The sequence below is a fragment of the Vipera berus genome (assembly GCF_964194415.1).
Source record: "Vipera berus genome assembly, chromosome: 2".
Lineage (NCBI taxonomy): Eukaryota > Metazoa > Chordata > Lepidosauria > Squamata > Viperidae > Vipera > Vipera berus.
This window is the reverse complement of record NC_138203.1, coordinates 255,333,913-255,354,968: the sequence shown is the minus strand read 5'-3', so window position 1 is coordinate 255,354,968 and position 21,056 is coordinate 255,333,913. Positions and strand designations below refer to the sequence as shown.

The 21,056-nt window shown below is 38.8% G+C and overlaps 2 protein-coding genes across 2 annotated transcripts in view; both read right to left on the bottom strand.

Annotated features, from left to right (window-relative positions):
* The window catches only part of MAGI1 (membrane associated guanylate kinase, WW and PDZ domain containing 1), a 518,120-nt gene that overhangs the window by 313,691 nt on the left and 183,373 nt on the right, over positions 1 to 21,056 (bottom strand). The window lies entirely within an intron of this gene.
* LOC308664417 (THAP domain-containing protein 1-like) overlaps positions 20,428 to 21,056 on the bottom strand; it is a 908-nt gene continuing 279 nt past the window's right edge. Inside the window, exon 1 of the mRNA XM_081321650.1 lies at positions 20,428 to 21,056. This exon is cut by the window's right edge and continues 279 nt beyond it. Within this exon, the coding sequence (XP_081177776.1) occupies positions 20,560 to 21,056 (497 nt within the window). The 3' untranslated portion in view covers positions 20,428 to 20,559.

Here is a 21,056-nt window from a genome sequence, read left to right as displayed (position 1 = left end):
TGAAGGAACTGCTGTATGATGGTTTTTGTTATCTTGAGTAAAATTCAGCTGAGGAATAATTGCCACCGATAGAGATCAAATGCTACAACAAAAAGGCCAGTGTCAGACAGACATAGCCGAAGTCTGAAGCTGGCTTTTACATTTGGATAAAAACAATTTCTTTTGCCTTAATAACTACGGCTATTATTAGAGACAGGAGATAAGGTTTTGTCTCCAATAATGGCTTTTTATTAAAGTGCTTAACTATATAAAAAAAAGAAAAAGAAAAAAAAATCCCAGCAACTTGTTTGATCAGTCAACTGTGCAAGGCCTTGCTTTAAATTGACAGCTGCTGCTGAGGGGATAGAGACGGAGGCTGAGGCAGTTTTTACACTAAGATGATCACCACATTCACTGAGGCATCAGATGATCTGCATGAATGGGCTTAGGAGATCCTTGTCCTGTCCTTTGTAATACAGGTAGTTCTCCACTTACAACACTTCGTTTAGTGACCGGGCAAAGTTTCAGTGCCACTGAAAAAAGTGACTTGTGACCGTTTTTCACACTTATGACACTTGCAGCATCCCCCTGGTCACACGATCGAAATTCAGACCTTGGCATCCGATTCTTATTATGAGGGTGGCTGTGTCCTGAAATCATGTGAACACCTTTGGCAACCTTCTGACATACAAAGCCAATGGGAAAGCCAGATTCTTTTAACAATCCTGTTACTAACTTAACAACTGAAGTGATTCACTTAACAAGTGTCAAGAAAGGTTGTAAAATGGGGAAAAATTCACTTAACAAATGTTTAGCAACAGAAATTTTTGGCTCAATTGTGGTGGCAAGTAATAGTAATAGTTGTTGTTGTTGTTATTATTAAGATGGAAGGGACCTTGGAGGTCATTTAGTCCAACCCCCTGCTTAGTCAGGAAATCCTATACCATTTCAGACAAATGCCTCACAAAAGCGTGCCTGGCTGAGGAATTCTGGGAGTTAAAGTCCACAAGTCATAAAAGGGCCAAGTTTGAAGACCCCTCTTCTAATAGATTTTAATCCCTAACATAGAATCAATGTGGAATATCATAGTACTGAAGTATATTGCATAATAAATGAAACAGCCTATATGCTAATTTATATTCCATACTCCTTATTTCACTACCTTATTTTCACACGAGGTTTTACTTTATAGTCCAAAAGTAATATTTCACAAGAAGATGTTTAGAATAATTCAGGCATCTGAATCTGATCTGGCAAATGTGTCCAATATTACACTTCTTCCCACAAACACATGCAGTTAAAATATATAGAAAATGTGTGTGTATGTGTATGTATATATATATATATATATATATATATATATATATATATATATATATATATATATATATATATATATATATATATATATATATATATACATATATATATATATATACATACATACATACATATCTGACATTTGTTCTCAACTCCACACCAGAAGGATCAGCAGATGGAGTTCCATCCCCCTCCACTAGCTGTTTGTGAAGGTTCTGTACTATGTTAAAAACAATCAATGTGAAAATTAATGATATACACACACTTTGTTTCTATCTATCTTTTTTTGTTTCTTATCCTAGTTAATATGATTTCCATTGGGTCATGAAGACTCAGAGAAGGCTGGCAACTGAGTAATAACAAAAAAAATTAAAATTACACAGAGGTGAGGTGAATCTGATCAATTTTTTCCATTGGAGATGCATGAAATGTAATTTAACCTAATAGAATTTTCCTTTGAAAAGGGAAAGGCATTTTCTTGGATTTTGTAGACTTGGGCTTAGATATCCTAGTCCCCCCACAAAACTGCCTCAAACGGGTCATTTCAAAGTTCCTTTTTTTCTTACAGTTCAGTCAAAATGGTTAGATCAATGCAGGAGGTGGGAAAGTTTGACTGTAAGAATCCAAATGACGGAGGAGGAGGAGGAGGAGGAGGAGGAGGAGGAGGAGGAGGAGGAGGAGGAGGAGGAGAAGAAGAAGAAGAAGAAGAAGAAGAAGAAGAAGAAGAAGAAGAAGAAGAAGAAGAAGAAGAAGAAGAAGAAGAAGAAGAAGAAGAAGAAGCTTAAATTAAAACTTAAATCTTTGGAGGAGAGAATTGTTGTCAACATCTGATCAAACCTGATCAGGTTTAGCTTTGACACTACTGAAGAAAATATTTTCCATAAAAAAAATCAGGTCCATGGTTGGGGTTTTCCCAGATTTGTACTTCCAGGTGGACTAGTGGTGTAGATTTGACTAGGAGTCACTTCACCCAGCATTGGTAATTATGCTAATCACAGGTGTTTCTAATAGCCCTGACTCCCTTTTACCTTTTGTAACACAATGTTCACGGGGTAGTACAGTTAATCCTTGAATTGTGCCCACAACTAGAACCAGAATTTCTATTGCTAAGCAAGAAGTTTGTTAAGTGAATTAGACCTGATTTTACACCTCTCTTTTTGGCACAGTTGTTAAGTGAATCGCTAACAATGTGATTGTTAGGCAAACAGTGAAACCTGATACTCTCATAAGCTAAGCAGCAGAGCTGTGGTTGTTACCTAGGAATTCCTGTTAGTAGACTGCAAAAAAAACCAAAAAAAAAAACCAAACAGCCCAGCTGAAGACAATGACAAATCATTTCTATAATGTTACCAAGAAAACTGCTTGGATATAGTCACCCAGAGTCAAGGTTGCTTCAATGTTATTTTTATCTTTACTTTAGAAAAAGATTGTACTTGGGGACAGTCATTTGATGAAGAAAAATCTGTCCTCCTGTCCTCAGCAAAATCTTGCTGGATGTGGCAATGTTTTAATAGCAACTCTTCCTTCTACAGATACAAGATGACACAATTATACCATATGCTTTCCAGCTTTATTCTACTGGGAAAGCATTTTTTTTAAAAAAATACTGGATGCTACTTAAAGGTTTCTTGGGCTCTATAAATAACCAGCAGAACTTAATTAAATATCCCCTATATGTTTTCTTCCAAATCGGAGAAAAAGCTGGAAACTAAAATCTTATCCATAAAACCACTCTGCTTCCAGTCCCAGAATGTTTTTAAAGTGCATCTGAAATGGACCCTGGATTGTTGTTTTCTACACAGCTCCTCGGTGGGGCCATTATAATGGTGGTGACTACTGGTTCTCTCTGGTTGAAACCCAAGTGTTCCCAAATGGAGGAAAAGTTGCTACTAATCTTTGTACAGAAAATATGCCAAGGCAGTGCTTGTAGTTTGCAGCCCATTCACTCAACCATTTTTTTTTTCTTTTGCAAAGGACTGCAAACCCTCTCAATTCCAACCTAGTGGTCAGCAGGATTTAGGCAAGCCAGATCCAGCTGCTGCATAAATATTGTTGGAACCAGACTCCAAGAAAAGGGTTTTGGTTTTGTGTGAGAAAAGTGTTCATCTTTATGGGATATCTACATCATTTCCCAAAAAACATTACGCACAGAGCTGTAATTATCCCTAGGGAAGGAGTAGTGGGGGACAGTGTTTTGAAGCCATATCTAAATATTCCACTTTATGAACGAGTGAACTTTCTCTAAAAAAACCATACATTCCATATAAGTGAGGAGTCAGGACTTCCGTAACAAGAATAGGAAATGCTACTTTTATTCCTGAACACCTTGGACTAGTGTGCCCCAACAGTGGATTGATTTTCTGTGTTATGGAGCTTCAAGTGTAAGGACATGTGGACATGTTTGTGTCATAAGTGAGAACATAACCAGAACTTAGCATTACAGTCTCCCTTGCACTCAAAACAGTGCTGCAAATCATTCTCTATCTTCTGAGGGAAAACACTACTTCCATGCCAGAATACTTGGCTATGTCTACTTTAATGAAAACAAGGACTAGGGGTAGCAGTATCCAATATCTAAGAGCTGCCACAAAGAAAAGGGTGTCAACCTATTCTCCAAAGCATCTGAAGGCTGGACAAGAAGCCCAAGCAATGGATGGAAACTAACCAAAGAGAGAAGCACCCTAGAACTAAGGTGAATTTTCCTGACAGTTAGAACAATTAACCAGTGGAAAGACTTTCCTCCAGAAGTTGTTTGTGCTTTGTAACTGGAGGTGTTTAAGAAGAGAGTGGACAACCATTTCTCTGAAATAGTACAGGGTTTCTTGCTTGAGCAGGGGGTTGAACTAGAAGACCTCTAAGGTCACTTCCAATTCTGTTATTCTATTTTGTTCTGTTTTGTGGGTGTGTAATGGGTTATTAATGGGCTGTTGAGACAGGGGCTCCATGTTTTCTGTCTCATAGTCAGTGATAGAGAACAGGTCTTCACAATAGGCAGACTATATGGATAAGCAGTAAATATGTTTAGGCAGCCATTAGAACAGGGGTCTTCAAACTTGCCCCTTTTATGACTTGTGGACTTCAACTCCCAGAATTCCTCAGCCAGCATGCCTGGCTGAGGAATTCTGGGAGTTGAAGTCCACAAGTCATAAAAGGCCAAGTTTGAAGATCACTCATACTATGCCTGTGGTTATTGCTTAAAAGATATCTAACATAATTTAAGAATTGTCCACTATAATACAGTATACCTTTTATTTTTGGTTATTATGAGAGTGATTCAGGCACACACACTACCATCTGCTATCAGCCTCACAATCCAACATAGCAAATTTTCTTGATAAGGGTTCTCTTAACCCATGGAGTAAATAACTGCCAAAATGCACGGCAACAAAGGAATTAGCCTTATTACCCTATATTTATTAATAAATATAATAAACATAGTAATTGGTTATGACAATATATTCATTCTAGTAGCCGGGCATTTAATTTATGGCACACAACTATCTGTGCATAAAAGCAAGCCATTCTGGGCAGAGTTACAATGAATTCATATCTTTAAATACCACTAAATCAAAAATTAGGACATTTACTTACTGAATTTGAACATCATACATATTTATGATTTTTATGAAGAGTAAGAAAGAAGAGCAGGTCAAAAAAATAGACATAAAAAGACAAATGGAAAAGGTCAAAGCTTCAAGGGAAAATGTATTAAAATGCCAGGTTCAGAAATGCAAGAGGTGGAGATGAAACAAAAATTCTGTAATTTTTGTAATACTTCCCAGCACAAAAGAAAATACTTCATCTTCACCGATAATGCTTTGTAACGAGCTGGGCAACCTGTAGCCTCCGGGGCAAATGCAGCATTCACAATCCATATTTTTATGCATCCTGACACCCTCTTGGATCAATTTTGAGGCAGCTAATACATTATCATGGTTGTTATCCCTCATTCTGCTTGGCATATATGAAAGGTGCTGCACAGATCAGGGACATTTCCTGGTGGGGATACAAGAGGTGCCCCATGGATCAAGAAAGGCACACAGGGGAAATTTGCAATGCGGGGGCTGCATGGGACAGGAAAGGTATGGTGAGGATTTCCCTAATTTCCTTCACTCCTTCCCTTCCATCATCCCTATTTCTACCCTCCTCCCTTCCCTTCCATTTCCAGCAGGCAGGTAAGTGGTTGCTGCTGAGTGGTGGAGGGATTGAGGGATTGTGAGACTGGCTAGCAAGCTGTCATAGAGCACTGAAAACGAAGATCACGTGACTGCAACAGTGGTACAGCAGCAGCCAGTAGCAGTGAAGCAGCCACAACTTTACCAAATTTCATCCCCTTGGGAGTCAAGGGTCTGAATTTTGAACACATACTGAAAGTAAGCCCATTTGAGATACCTTGATTCAAAAATGGTTGCCTTATGATGCACCATTTTGCCTAATTAGAGGTTATGACCATGCGAGTTTTAATAGTATATAGATGTTAAAATATGTCTCTTTCAAGCTGTGGTAGCTCAGGAAGGAAAGGGGATCACAGAAGACAAGAAGAGCAGATTATCTCCTGTATTCTTTTCCTCTCCTCTGCTACTGATCCTTCCTTTCTTTAAAGATAGCTTCTTTCATATAAAGAGAGATTCTGGGAAATGGTGGTGGTGGTGGGGAAACTCTTAATGAAAAGGCTACCCTTCAGGTACCCCCCATGCTTCTTTCAGCTCTGTTTTAATGAACTATCAACCTCCTCCAGACTCACAACCATCAAAGCTGCAGCAATCACCATGGAAACTAGTTTCAGAAAAATAATGAAGGAAGAAGGGAGGGAAGAGAGAGAGCAAGAGAAATTAGATCAATGAAGGCTTCCAAATCTAATGTATTGTCACCCATTGGGAACTAGTGTAAGAATGTCTTCGGGTGTAGGTGGTTAAGCGTAACAGAGACACCCATATAGCTCTGTGAAAACACAGTACATATTTTGTTAAGTTTCTGCACTTACTTTAGGATAGCCCCTGTTTTAGGTGAACAAAAATGAAAGAAATTGTTCAGCTGCATTGAAAAAACTGCAATGTTGTGATTGTGAAGTAAAAAATTACTTATTTTATTTATATCCCGCCTTTATTCTTTTTACAAATTTATTGGGCAAACATACCCAATGCACCGACCTCCTTCTATTTGTCCCACAGCAACAACCCTGTGAGGTGAGTTGGGCTGAAAGAGAGGCAGACTAGCCAAATATCACATCGCCCAGCTGACTTCATGGCTTAGGCAGGACTTGAATTCACAATTTCCTATTTTCTAGCCTGGTGCCTTAACCACTAGACCAAACTGGTTCTATAGGAACAACTCAACTTAATCTGAATTGGTTACCCTGTTATAGAATTCAAGTTTTTCTGCTTACCTTGCTTGTCTCAACAAGTGGCTTGTAAAATGCAGTAAAATCATAGATGCCTGGCCTTGTCCAGCATTAAATATTCCCATCACGGTCACCTGAGACCATTCCAATTCCTTCACTAGAATTTTGGAATTCCTTGGTGCAATTAAAATCCATTTGGGGAAGGGCTTTTTTTCATTTCCACCAGTATTCCCCACCCAATTTACTGCTATGGTTTGCTGTGTTTTTAAATTGATTTTATGGCGTTTTCCCCTAATTTCCTTCTGAAGGTGTTTAATTTTGTCATATGTCACAAGAGAAATCATCCCCAGATGAGCAAAGTATTATAAAGAATTAATTAGCTTGAAGGGTTTCTATAACTCTTTGTCAATCTTGAGCAAAGCTCAGAGGAGAGATGAAAAAGAGAAACTGATACTAAAGCCAAGTAGAGGAGATGACAACAGACTTCATTCTGTACCAGCTATGAAGTTTCTGAGCAGAACCTAGGGCAGATGAACCAAAGACATTGATGTATTATGCTAATCCATGAAAGGATCACAAACTACGAAGACTGGATTCCCACATTTCTCTAGGCCATAAACAATGGTTTACACCTGACAATGACTGACTGGATTCATGTAGTACACTAAGCCACAACCAAAAAACACTGAATCCAGTCAATGTTAATTTTTGCTTCTTCTGAAATTATAAAATCCCAAAGTTGTCAGAAATGCCTTTAACCTTATTATCTAAATAGTATTATCTAAAATGCAGAGGAGATGTAAAAACAAGCAACCTCAATAAATCTTTGTGGTGTGGCTTCCGGTTTGCGCACGCGGCGCCTGCGGACACTTAGAAAGAAGCCTCTCCCCACCGTCCGATATCTTCCTTGGAGAACCCTGAAAAGGGTCGAAAGTTGCCCTGGAGGGGCAATCACCATGAGGAGGCCCTCCTTGTGATCATGGAAGGGTGGCAGCCTTCCGTTTGCTCCAGAGCAGCTCCTCTGGCCCAAAGAAGAAGAGATCGGCCATTAAGATGATCGATCATTAAGCCGTTCCCTGCTGAAAGCCAAAAGCACCATCAAGCACAACGAAGCAATCTGGAGGATCTGGGCGAGACCTTACCTTTCTTATTCCTCTAACTATTTTCCTGTGGGACCTTTTTGAAAATCTCCTCCCCCTCTTTTGAAAGATTGGTGACTGCTTATTTGGGGAACAAAAATTTTAAAGCCTTAAAAGAAACCAAATGTCTATGCTAAAAAGTTAAGCAACCTTATTTGTACTTTTGAAATTCCTGGGCTATTAAAAAGCTTTTATTTCTGTGGGGACCTACTACCCTATTTTCTGCTTAAGCTGTGAAAGAAGAGGAAAAGAAAAATACTAATTAATTGTATAAAAGCCTCATATCAGTCTGGAAAAAGATTTTACATCTTATTTTATATGCTATTGATGACATCTTGTGGCAAAACTTGGTATAGCAACTAACTTTTTCTTTATTGTGAGAGCTGGCTGAAACACAGATTTCTCCTTGACACTATAAGCGTCAGTGAGTGTCCACCTCCACAATTCTTATCTTTAAAGAATTGGGAACACCTGGCACTGAAAACAATCTCTAGGAATAGTGGAGGTGGACACTCACTGACTCTTATTAAAATAGCCTCCACAAAAGACCTATCTGTAAACATCAAAGAAATGGAGGATTATATTCCACCACTTAACTATAAACTGATACTTGAAACAATTCTGGCACTGGCTGAGCAAACGAAAGCCAGACTGCAAGATAAATCTGACAGCTTAAATCTACCAAATGAGCTTTGACTTTAAATGATGAATTGACAATCCAAAAACAAATAGAAGAAGAGCAAATTAACATCAAAATAGGAGACCCTAAAGAACAACAAATACAATCTATTGAGGACCTTGATGCCCAAATCTCGACTTTAACTATAAAACCTACAATTCAAAAAACAATAGAAGCTGAAGAAAGCAACACTAAGATGGAAGATACCAAAGGCTTTCAAATACAGTACGTTGAGAACCTAGCCAACCAAATAATAACTATAACATAGGTCATCCCCTCTCATCTAAGCTAGATGGAATTGGAAGAAGAAGAAGACCAACTGAACTAATGACAACTACCATACCAAACATCGAGAATTGATCTATTAAAGCAACATCTTAATGATTACAAAGGGGACACTTTCTTTGCAAAACTGACAATTGGATGGTCTCCCTAGATTCAAACAATGTGTGTTGGAAGAAAGGGAGACACATTTGAGAATCTAAAGGCACCGATATGGAAGCCTGATTGGCACAAAAAGAAGGCAAGAGTTAGATTTAAAAGATTGGATTTGTCTTTCTGTTGGGACTTGTAATGATAAAGCTTAAAATTTCTTTTAATGGGCTAAGGGGAATCTTTAAAAGATATAAATTGATTTTATACTTAGGTTTTAGATCTTTAAGCAAAATTAGCTATCAAAACATAACTTTGAAATATTATAGAATTTGGAATGATATAATAAAAACATTATTTTAATAATTGATGAACTATTAAGATGATAAATAGAATATATTTGTTGTAATGATAGAGATTAAAATTTCTCTTAATGGGCTAAGGGGAACTTTTAAAAGATATAAATTGATTTTATATTTAACTTCTAGACTTCTAATGGAAAGGAAAGTTGGTTATTAGAATTGATTTATATTATGGAATCTGGAAGGACACAACAAAAGATATTTTTTCAATAATTAGTGAACTATTAAGGTGATAAACAGAATATACTTGTATAAAATAAGAATGCACTGAAATGAACAATGTATGTATTCTAGACAGGATAATTACTATATAATAAAATAGGGGAAATGTGGGTTACCCAAAAATTAAGTTTTTTTTCTATATATTACAGGCTACTTTGAAATATTCTATTGCAATTAGGTAAAATTCAAAAACAGGACATGGATATGTATAAGTGCAAATATATTGAAAATTGTTCTAATTGATTGTGTCACAATTAGAAATGTATTAATTTGATTAATTTGACTATGTTATCATAACTAAGGGAATTGGAGAGGGAATTCTTGTTGATGTAACTTAAGCTATGTACAAATAATTTAGTTATTTGTTATTGTTTACTTTTAACTACCCAACCACCGTATTGCTTCATACCTGGATGTAAAATTTAAAAATAATAATAAAACTTGTATTAAAAATAAATCTTTGTGGTGTGAAATGTATTCATTTATTACTAACTAAATTTATTTGCTGCCCATGTCATTTCAAAGTGACTCTCGGTTATTTATTTACTACTTATTTATTTAGGTGAAGTGATAAGCAACCTAACTCTAATGGGTAATAAAAGGAAATGCAATGAAGTTTGATAAAAAAATGAAGGAAGAACAGAACTGTAATAATAATATACGAGGGCATGTGTGTATAGACAAAAGAAACAAATAGAAAAATGTGATTGCATACATTTTTGCTAAGTGTTTCAGAAGGTTTATTTTTAAGGCATTACATTTGCTGCACATTAATTTAGATAGCTTGACTCCGATTTGTACTCAGATGCATTCCAAAAAAGTCTAGATATCACATTAATTTTAAAACATAAAAATCAGACTGTTGAAATTTTATTGATATAAGGTAGGCATTTTATCTGTTTTTATCCTGTGTTTTTTTTAATCCTGTGTTTTTCACACAGCTTCTTGTGTGGTTCGCATTTCTATCTCATTTCATGTCAATTAGTTTTATATTTATACACCTGGTTTTAGAGCGATTCTGAAAAGCTGACTAGACATCCATTTAAAATATGTGTCTGGCACAGAATCATTTGGAACTCATATGCAATTACATCAACCATTTATACAGAAATTTGATGCACATAAATACCTTCCTCATTCCAGCTCTTTCTTAAATAATGAGCCAAAATAACCAGATTAAAACTTTTAAGTAACCAGATTCAAACAGCCATAAAATCTTTAGAAACATTATAAACGATCTAATGCAATCTCTGACTAGTTAATTTACCGGTAATCCCCAAGTTATGAGTGTTCACTTAACACTCATTCAAAGCTACCTGATGAGCGCCCCCTAGTGCTTATGAGCAAGTCCCAAAGTTACGAATATTGCAGCACCACGGAAGCCCTTACGAGTGACCGCAGTGGATCTGCAACATTCACCCTGGTTATTCCCTCCCTCCCCACCCTCTCCCCAGGTCTCCCTAGGCACCAGGCCTTCAATACCCTGCAAAAATTGAGATCCTTTGCTTTCTTGGCTGCTCCTGGCCTTAGGTGCATTCACAGAGAATGGAGGCCAAAAGTAACACAAGATCACTCAAAATCAGTGGGGCGAGATCTCACGCTACTGATCTTGCATGATCTCATGGTACTTTAGGCCTCTGCAACAGAAAACAGAACCGAAGCTGGGGGACACTTCCACCTGTGTCCGGAGGCTGGATCCAGGTGCCGGAGGCCTTTTACAGAGGCCTTTTCTGAGGCTGGGGGATGCTTCAATTCCCCCCCATGGCCTGATCCAGGCTCTGGACATGTTTTCCAGGCTGTTGACACCCAAATCTGAGGTTGGGGAAACACTTCTGTGCCCCACCGTAGCCTGATTCGGGCTCTGAAGGCATTTTCCAAGCCACTGCTGCCCAGATTTGAGGCCAGGGAACGCTTCTGTGCCCCCACCCCGCAGCCCAATCTGGGCTTCAGAGGCATTTTCCATGCCATAGCCACCCAGATCTAAGGCTGGGGGACACTTCTGTGCCTCGCCGTGGCCTGATCCGGGCTCCAGAGGCCTTTTCCAGGTTGCTGCTGCCCAGATGTGAGGCCAGGAAATGCTGCCATGCCCCCCCCAGCCTGATCCAGGCTCCAGAGGCATTTTCCATGCCCAATCGGGCCATGGGGGGCCTGTTAAAGCGACAGTAGCCTGGAAAAGGCCTCCGGAGCCCAGATGTGGGGACGGTGTAGAAGCATTCCCTGGCCTCACATCTGGGTGGCAGCATTCTCTTCCAGGTGAGTCCGGCAAGGCAGGAAGGGAGGGGAAAGCGTGCGGTATCTTAGTGGCTCAGGGAGGCCTTGGGGCCTCTTCCATCACTAGGCCCTCCATGGCCTTCCCCACCCTGAGATACCTCATGTTCACTTAAGGAGCCACGTGCGTTTTAATGAGCAAGGGAGCAATATCTCATTCGAGGTACAAGATTCACTCTACAAGTTTTTGAGTTACAAGTGGAATGGGCAGGCTCCATTACACTCGTAACTGAAGGACTACCTGTAAATATTCAGCATTTAAGTTTTCCCAGTTCTTTTAAGTTCAGCCCCAGAGAATGGTAGTTGGATCACTGCTGGGATACACAGCACTGGCAGATTTTTAACAGTGTTGTTCTCTCCCTGTGTATGAAAATATAAGCATGAGACAATTATAGTTTTGGGCAATCAATTTCCTTCACGTAGGCTTTTTTCCTATTCTGTTCAATCCCATTTGATTCTTGGAGACGGCCTGGACAATTCCTTGCAGTTTTCTCAGTAAAGTTTTTCAAAGGTTTTAGCCATTGTCTCCTTTCTAGGGTTGAGAGAGAATGGCTATTTTTGTGCCTAAGAACCTGGTGCCTTAATCACTAAACATACTATCTCTCTGTTGTAGACTTAATACTACATAATAACTCCAGAATCCAAGGCAGAGATTGCACTCTCTGTCCTACTGGAAAGAGATGCATCTGTTTGGCTGCTGTGTGACCCACAACACAGTTTAAACCCAGGCTAGATATGCCTTTGGCCTGCTTCAGCTCTCCTATAGGTTTTCACCTTTTTCATCATGACATCAATGATGCACTTTTTATGATCCAGGAACTTCAACTTATCCTTAGAATTGCAACAACGATGGGGCTCAGCCTGACATTTGCAACCTGAGGCTCCACGGTTCTCCAGGACTCAGGCTGAAGTTCTTTGATGACAGGACAGCTAAACCACTGTGCCATCATTGTGCCACAACCAAAATCTTTTTTCTTGCAGAAAAAGATGAGAATCTTTGGTCAATGTGAAAAGAAAATGTCCAGACATTATAGTCTGCAAGAGGAAAAACATCATAAAGCTATGATTTCTTTGACCATATGAGGTCAAGGTTCTGGAGCAATTATATGGTCCAACAAAGGTCCCTAGAAATACTACTGTTGGTTAGCTTATTATCTCTGGATGATTAAGCCTATTGTCAGCAATGTGGTTGTTGCTGTTGTTGTTGTTAGCTGCGAAGTCGTGTCCGACCCATCGCGACCCTATGGACAACATTCCTCCAGGCCTTCCTGTCCTCTACCATCTTCTGGAGTCCATTTAAGCTCACGCCTACTGCTTCAGTGACTCCATCCAGCCACCTCATTCTCTGTCATCCCCTTCTTCTATTGCCCTCGATCTTTCCCAGCATTAGGCTCTTCTCCAGTGAGTCCTTCCTTCTCATTAGGTGGCCAAAGTACTTGAATTTTAGCTTCAGGATCTGGCCTTCTAAAGAGCAGTCAGGATTGATCTCCTCTAGGACTGACCAGTTTGATCGCCTTGCGGTCCAAGGGACTCGCAGGAGTCTTCTCCAGCACCACAGTTCAAAGGCCTCAATTCTTTGGCGCTCAGCCTTTCTTATGGTCCAACTTTCACTGCCATACATTGCAACTGGGAAGACCATAGCCTTGACTATACGCACTTTTGTTGACAGGGTGATGTCTCTGCTTTTTAGTGTGCTGTCTAGATTTGCCATGGCTTTCCTCCCCAGGAGCAAGCGTCTTTTAATTTCTTGGCTACAGTCCCCATCTGCAGTGATCTTGGAGCCCAGGAAAATAAAATCTGTCACTACCTCCATTTCTTCCCCATCTATTTGCCAGGAATTGAGAGGGCCAGATGCCATGATCTTGGTTTTCTTAATGTTAAGTTTCAACCCAAGTTTTGCACTCTCCTTCTTCACCTGCAACAAGAGGCTCTTTAGTTCTTCTTCACTTTCTGCCATTAGAGTGGTATCATCTGCGTATCTTAGGTTGTTGATGTTTCTTCCGGCAATCTTAATTCCAACTTTTGATTCATCTAGCCCTGCCTTTCTCATGATGTGCTCTGCATATAAGTTAAATAGGCAGGGCGACAGTATACAGCCTTGCCGGACTCCTTTCCCAATTTTGAACCAATCAGTGGTTCCGTGTCCAGTTCTCACTGTTGCTTCTTGACCCGCATATAGGTTTCTCAAGAGACAAATAAGATGGTCTGGTACTCCCATCTCTTTAAGAACTTGCCACAGTTTGTTATGATCCACACAATCAAAGGCTTTAGCATAGTCAATGAAGCAGAAGTAGATGTTTTTCTGGAACTCCCTAGCTTTCTCCATGATCCAGCGTATGTTGGCAATTTGATCTCTAGTTCCTCTGCCTCTTCGAAATCCTGCCTGCACTTCTGGTAGTTCTCGATCCACATACTGCTGAAGTCTAGCTTGTAGGATTTTAAGCATGACTTTACTAGCATGAGAAATGAGTGCAATGGTGCGATAGTTTGAACATTCTTTGGCACTGCCTTTCTTTGGAATTGGAATGTAAACTGATCTTTTCCAATCCTGTGGCCATTGTTGAGTTTTCCAAATTTGCTGGCAAATTGAGTGTAGCACTTTTACTGCATTGTCTTTTAAGATTTTGAATAGCTCAGCTGGAATACTGTCACTTCCACTAGCTTTGTTGTTGCTCAGCTTTTCTAAGGCCCACTTCACTTCACATTCTAGGATGTCTGGCTCGAGGTCAGTGACCACCTCATTGTGATTATCAGGGACGTTAAGCTCATTCTTGTATAGTTCTTCTGTGTAATTTTGCCACCTCTTCTTAATCTCTTCTGCCTCTGTTAGGTCCCTGCCATTTTGGTCCTTTATCATGCCCATTTTTGCATTAAACGTTCCCTTCATTTCTCCAATTTTCTTGAAAAGATCTCTGGTCCTCCCTATTCTATTGTTTTCTTCTATTTCTTTGCACTGTTCATTTAAGAAGGCATTCTTATCTCTTCTAGCTATTCTCTGGAATTCTGCATTCAATTGGGTGTATCTTTCTTTTTCTCCCTTGCCTTTCGCTTCCCTCCTTTCCTCAGCTATTTGCAAAGCTTCCTCAGACAGCCATTTTGCTTTCTTGCATTTCTTTTTCTTTGGGATGGTTTTGGTTGCTACCTGTTGTACAATGTCGCGAACCTCTGTCCATAGTTCTTCAGGCACTCTGTCTATCAGATCTAATTCCTTAAATCTATTTGTCACCTCTACTGTATATTCAACAGGGATATGATTTAATTCATACCTGAGTGGCCTAGTGCTTTTCCCTACTTTCTTCAGTTTAAGCCTAAACTTTGCAAGGAGAAGCTCATGGTCTGAGCCACAGTCAGCTCCTGGTCTTGTTTTTACTGACTGTATAGAGCTTCTCCATCTTTGGCTGCAGAACATATAGTCAATCTGATTTCTGTGTTGACCATCTGGTGATGTCCATGTGTAGAGCCGTCTCTTGTGTTGTTGGAAAAGAGTGTTTGCTATGACCATCGTATTCTCTTGAAAGAATTCTATCAGCCTGTGCCCTGCTTCATTTTGTACTCCAAGGCCAAACTTGCCTGTTATTCTGGTTATCTTTTGGCTTCCTACTTTAGCATTCCAATCCCCCATGATGATAAGGACATCATTTTTTGGTGTTAGTTCTATAAGGTGCTGTAGGGCTTCATAAAACCGGTCAATTTCATCCTCTTTAGCACCAGTGGTTGGGGCATAGACTTGGACTACTGTGATATTGAATGGTTTGCCTTGGATTCGAACTGAGATCATTCTGTCATTTTGAGGATTGTATCCCAGTATTGCTTTTCCTACTCTTTTATTGACTATGAAGGCTACTCCATTTCTTCTGAAGGATTCTTGCCCACAGTAGTATACCTGATGGTCATCTGAATTAAATTCACCCATTCCTGTCCATTTTAGTTCGCTGATACCTAAGATGTCAATGTTCAGTCTTGTCATCTCTTGTTTGACCACGTCCAGTTTTCCTTGATTCACGGATCTTACATTCCAGGTTCCTATGGAGAAAAAATCTTTACAGCATCGGACTTTCCTTTCACCACCAGACACATCCACAGCTGAGCGTCCTTTCGGCTTTGGCCCAGTCGCTTCATTCTTTCTGGCGCTACTAGTACTAGCCCTCTGCTCTTCCCCAGTAGCATATTGGACGCCTTCCGACCTGAGGGGCTCATCTTCCAGCGTCATATCGTTTTGCCTTTTGTTACTGTCCATGGGGTTTTCATGGTAAAGATACTGGAGTGGGTTGCCATTTCCTTCTCCAGTGGATCACGTTTTGTCAGAACTCTCTGCTATGACCTGTCCGTCTTGGGTGGCCCTGCACGGCATAGCTCATAGCTTCATTGAATTACGCAAGCCCCTTCGCCACGACAAGGCAGTAATCCATGAAGGGGAGCAATGTGGTACCAGCACTTAAACACAATGATACCTGCATTTTATAAGCTTTTGTTGTCTTACCTGCTTTCTCTATATCTCAATTTTAAAAGAAGTAAATGTTTCATCCTATAAATAACTACTTCATGTAACTACAAACTACTAAACAAAGAGTGCAGGGAAGAGCAACAAAAATGATTAGGGGACTGGAGGCTAAAACATATGAAGAATTGGGTATGTCTCGTCTAGTGAAAAGACAAGCTATGGGTGACATAATAGCAGATATCTAAATGGGCTTCCACAAAGAAGAGGGGGTCAACCTGTTTCCAAAGCAACCTTTTACTAAGGAGAAATTTCCTGACAGTTAGAACAATTAATTAGTGGGATGATTTGCCTCCAGAAATTGTAGGTGCTCCAACACTGGAGGTTTTTAAGAAGAGATTGGACAACCATTTGTCTGAAATGTTATAGGATTTCCTGCTTGAGCTGGGGGTTGGACTAGAAGACCTCCAAGGTCCCTTCCATCTCTGTTATTCTCTTATTCTATTAAAGCCTTTTATTACATAATACCTCGTCAGTGAGACCAACTAAACAAACATGGATGGATCCAACTGTGGTTTGTTTAGTACAACCTTCTACAATTTGGCACCTCCAGAAACTCCCAAGAATTCTAAGCCATCATGGTCTTTGGTCATACTGGCTAAGAATTATCCAAGATGACCTGCCAACAAATGTAGGTGTCAGGTTATAGAAAGCCAATGCAGCATGATTAGTGAACCAGGAGCTTGCCTTATACTTTTTTTAATGTAGTGAAAGGACAATAGACAATGGTTTTCTACAGTATTCTGGTTTACTGTGTCATCTGAATATGTTCTCCACAGATAACTGAAATAGATGGAGAATTGATATGTATATACATGCACCGCACATACATGCACTCCACATACATGTATGAAATAAAAAGAGGGAAATCATATTATCAAAGAAGTGGGCATTCTTGTAACAATAGTCTTCATACTAATCCTTCAATAAAAATAATGTTGAAATAAAAGGACCATGCCAATAGTCATAAAGTTGGTAAGACCTAACATGCTCTTCTCTTGTGCTGATTGATGTCTCTGAACACAGCACAAGCCAAAATAAACAACTCACAAGGCTAAAAACTTCCTCTGAGGCTAAATAAAATCTTTGAAGACTTTGCTTTACAAGGCCAGTAAAAATCTTAGCTATGTTACATAAAACGTTGTGCCACAATATCTATACATGATTTAATACATCATTTGGAATGTGGTAGTACACTTTTGCTTGTATAAATGATATTATCAATTCTCTTTTCCTTGCTTTTACTCACAAGTGAGCCTACAATGTTATGGTAGCTCACAAATTTGTGGATTCTTAAAAATCCCATATTTAACAGGAGAAATTTCTTGTACGCGTGTCCATTGTAAAGAACACATTAGTAAAACCAGAAAAAAAGTAATATTCTTGAGTTTTTAAAAACATTTTCAGCTTGGATTTTAAAAATATTATTATAGTGTTATTCTGTATTTGCTTTCTCATATTTTCTGGGCAAAAATGAAATATGAAATATAAACAATAAGCAACTGAAGTTTATAAGAAACATTACATTTCAGATTCTTTGACCCATGGTTCTGGACTGGAGAAGCTGCAATGTAATATTAGTAACATTATTTCCTTTGCATTAATGCTTCCAGATTTCCTGAAGTCTTAATAATTCAGAGACATGCACATAATAAACCAGATGAGTGACTTGGATACCTTCCCTGGACTGGATTTCCAAAAGAGTCCCATTAAAGTTTTGAAGTATTTGATGAGAAGGGACAAAGAAAAATGGAAAATAAATTATTCTAGGACATTATTTGAAGAGCCAAGATTGTTAAAGGTAAAGAGAATTAAAGTTTGAAAAGTAGCATAAAACTGTGCCCCCACACTTAACCTCCAATGAGAATCTAAAAATATATACCATGATTATAGAAAGCCATTGAGAAGTTAAAAAGTACAATTCTGCAAATTGTTTTGTACCAGTGAACTACAATATCACAAAACTTCAAGCTTTAAACAACTTCCCACAACCTTAATTAATATATTTGAAAGTCTTTCATTGTTATACCTTAGTTATATTCATATAAAAAGGAGCACGTTGGAATAGAATCTAAACAGCTAGGAATTTAATTACCCTTTAAAACTTGGTATCTAGATATTTATTCTCTATCTCCATCTCTAATTGGTGGCGTTGTTGCCACCTAGTGTCTGAAAAGGGTATACATTTGGGCCATATTGAAAGAAAAGGCAAAATTAAGCAATAATTCTTAAGTTTTAGAAAACTTCATTTCACACTGGTGTATTGGCTGACTGTACTGAAATTCATGGCTTCTTTCTGCAGTCCGTTCAGAAAAAATCACTGGACAGACATTTGAATCTTGAATCATGCTGGCTGGGGAATTCTGGGTGTTGAAGTCCACGAGTCTTAAAGTTACCAAGTTTGGACACCCTGATGTAAATAAATAAGTACTAAGTTGCAAAATATATTATACACATAAAGGGAGAGACTAGTATGAAAATTTGTAATATTTACATATTACTTTTTATATATTAAGTTTTAGGAGAATGAAAAATATCTCTGCCTGAGCCTTTTATAGGGGCCAAGTATATCCAATCAAATCAATCAATCAATCAATCGATCGATCAGAATAGAGCTGAAAGGGACTTTGGTCCAACCCCCTGCTCTAGCAGGAGACCCTATACCATTTGTTTTTTAGACCCTATTAAGCTGAGTAAGCTATTCTCTTCTATGATTCAGATTCTCATGGTTATTAAAACTACTGATTTGATGATAGACAATACTCTTAATGGCACTAATAAAAGATTCAAATGTCTGTCCAGTGAATTTCTCTAAATGGACAGCAGAAAGAAGCCATTATTTCCTTCTTTTCCCAGGATACAGGTAATTATAACTAATCTGTAAATGATCAAGAACTATAATGGATTGAAAAAAAAATGTAAGTATCTTGCTGAGCAATTGTGCATCAGACCATTTCCTATAAACACAAGTGTTATTCAGTGTGGATCATTCCACTGAACAGAGGTAAAATCAAATCATTCTGATTTTCCAGAAAATTTACCAATTATTAAACAAATCTAGACCTATGTTCACAGTGAAATCTCCTCTTCAAGTAGCTTTACTGGTCAATCTATAATTTTATTCAATCAGCCGCTGAAACAAAACAATCTTTTTAATTCTCCTTTCTATTTCTTTTTCAGTTTTTAAATTCATCCTCCCAACTCCGTTATTCTGTAATTCTGTAAAAGGTTCCCCAAACATAAAACAAAAATTTAAAATTTAAGCATTACATATTTTACATATACAGACATGTATGCTTGTGTAAATTAATATTCTGCATACAGGGTTTACTTCCAACATGGCTGAAATTTGTCCATTATATGTTATATTTATGCAAAAATATTTATTAATATGCACAGAGTTCTGTGCTGCCAGATATTTTCTGACCATCTGCTTAGATGACAGCTTGCTAAACATGCCAGTATACTGGCTAGCAATAGAAGAAGTATTGACTAATCCAATATCTGCGAAAGAATGGTGGCAAATGTCTCACATAAAACAGAATCCACAGCATAAGGCTATTAGCAATTCTTCTGAACGAGGAACAGCTTTGTAAGCATTCCAGAAAGTTAATAATGGCAGTCATATTTCTGTAGCCTAAGCTCTCATTCCAAAGTGAATACCTTATCTTACAATTTTACATACCATTTTGATACATGAAAAAAATATGTGCAGGAATAAAATTTATTTAGTTGTTCCAGTCAGAGGAGAATTAGAATCCGGCATAATGAAGGTAGCGCCATTTTTATTTTAGCTGGTTAAATCCATCCACAAGGTACAGCTCATCTGTATAAAATTCAGTGTCTTACACATTGTACTAAGCCTTAGTTCAGCCATTCCTGGGTCCCACCAAGAGACATTATTTATCTACTGGATAAATACCAACTTTTGCCAGAACGTGTGGGACAAGGAGAAATTACTGGAGGTAGGCAGTCCCTCAAACAGCCAGGCTCTATGGCATGAAAGGGGTAATAGGTGATAAGCCTCCTCCCATCCTGAGGCATCCCCTGCTTCCCACACCCATAGGTCTTGGGTCTGCTTTCTCTGGGTCCCACACGCTACTTCCCATCCCCCATCACAGTTTGTCTACTTACGTTTTTCATAGATCTCCTTCGGGAAGCAGCTGCTCTGTCACCTAAGCTTCCTACATACAGGTTGAATCGTGAATTGTGGCCACTCTTTTTTTTTTTCATTGATTATATAGCAACTTTTATTGTTGTGAAGGGCTGAAAGAAATTAATATACAGAACTAAAAAGTCTTGCTTTTTAAACTGAATAAGGTGGGTTAGTCTGATGAGGCTAACTTTGGCAGTGTCCCACAAATGACAATGCTAGCCTTCTAGGCAGGGACTTCTACAATTTCAAAATAGTCATTAGGCAGAATCACATAACCACCTTTGCCTGACAGCACGTCTTTTTCCTTCTGAAACTGAACAAGCTCTCGTAGTTTTTCAATCTGTTTTTCCTGGCGCCTACATCGCTGCTGTGCAGTCTTAAGTTTCTTCCTCAGTTTATCCACCTGCTCTTCCAGTTGCTGAATTCTTTTTCTCTGATGCACAGTATCCTCTACAGTATAGTTGTGATCACAAAATACAGCAATATTATTGGGAGTGTGAAGTGGTGGCATCAATAATCCAATGCTTGGATCTACCAATCTTGGGTACGTTTGCGGAGGTGGTGGAGGTGAAGGAGAAGGGGGGGTTGGTACTTCAGGTGGTTCTTGTGTGCCTTCAGACTTCACATTTGGTTCTGTGTGGCAAAATATTGTTGGTACAGCATTGTCCTTTAATAGTTTGTTGTTACATTCTCTTTTGAAGCAATCTGGAGTAAAATGTT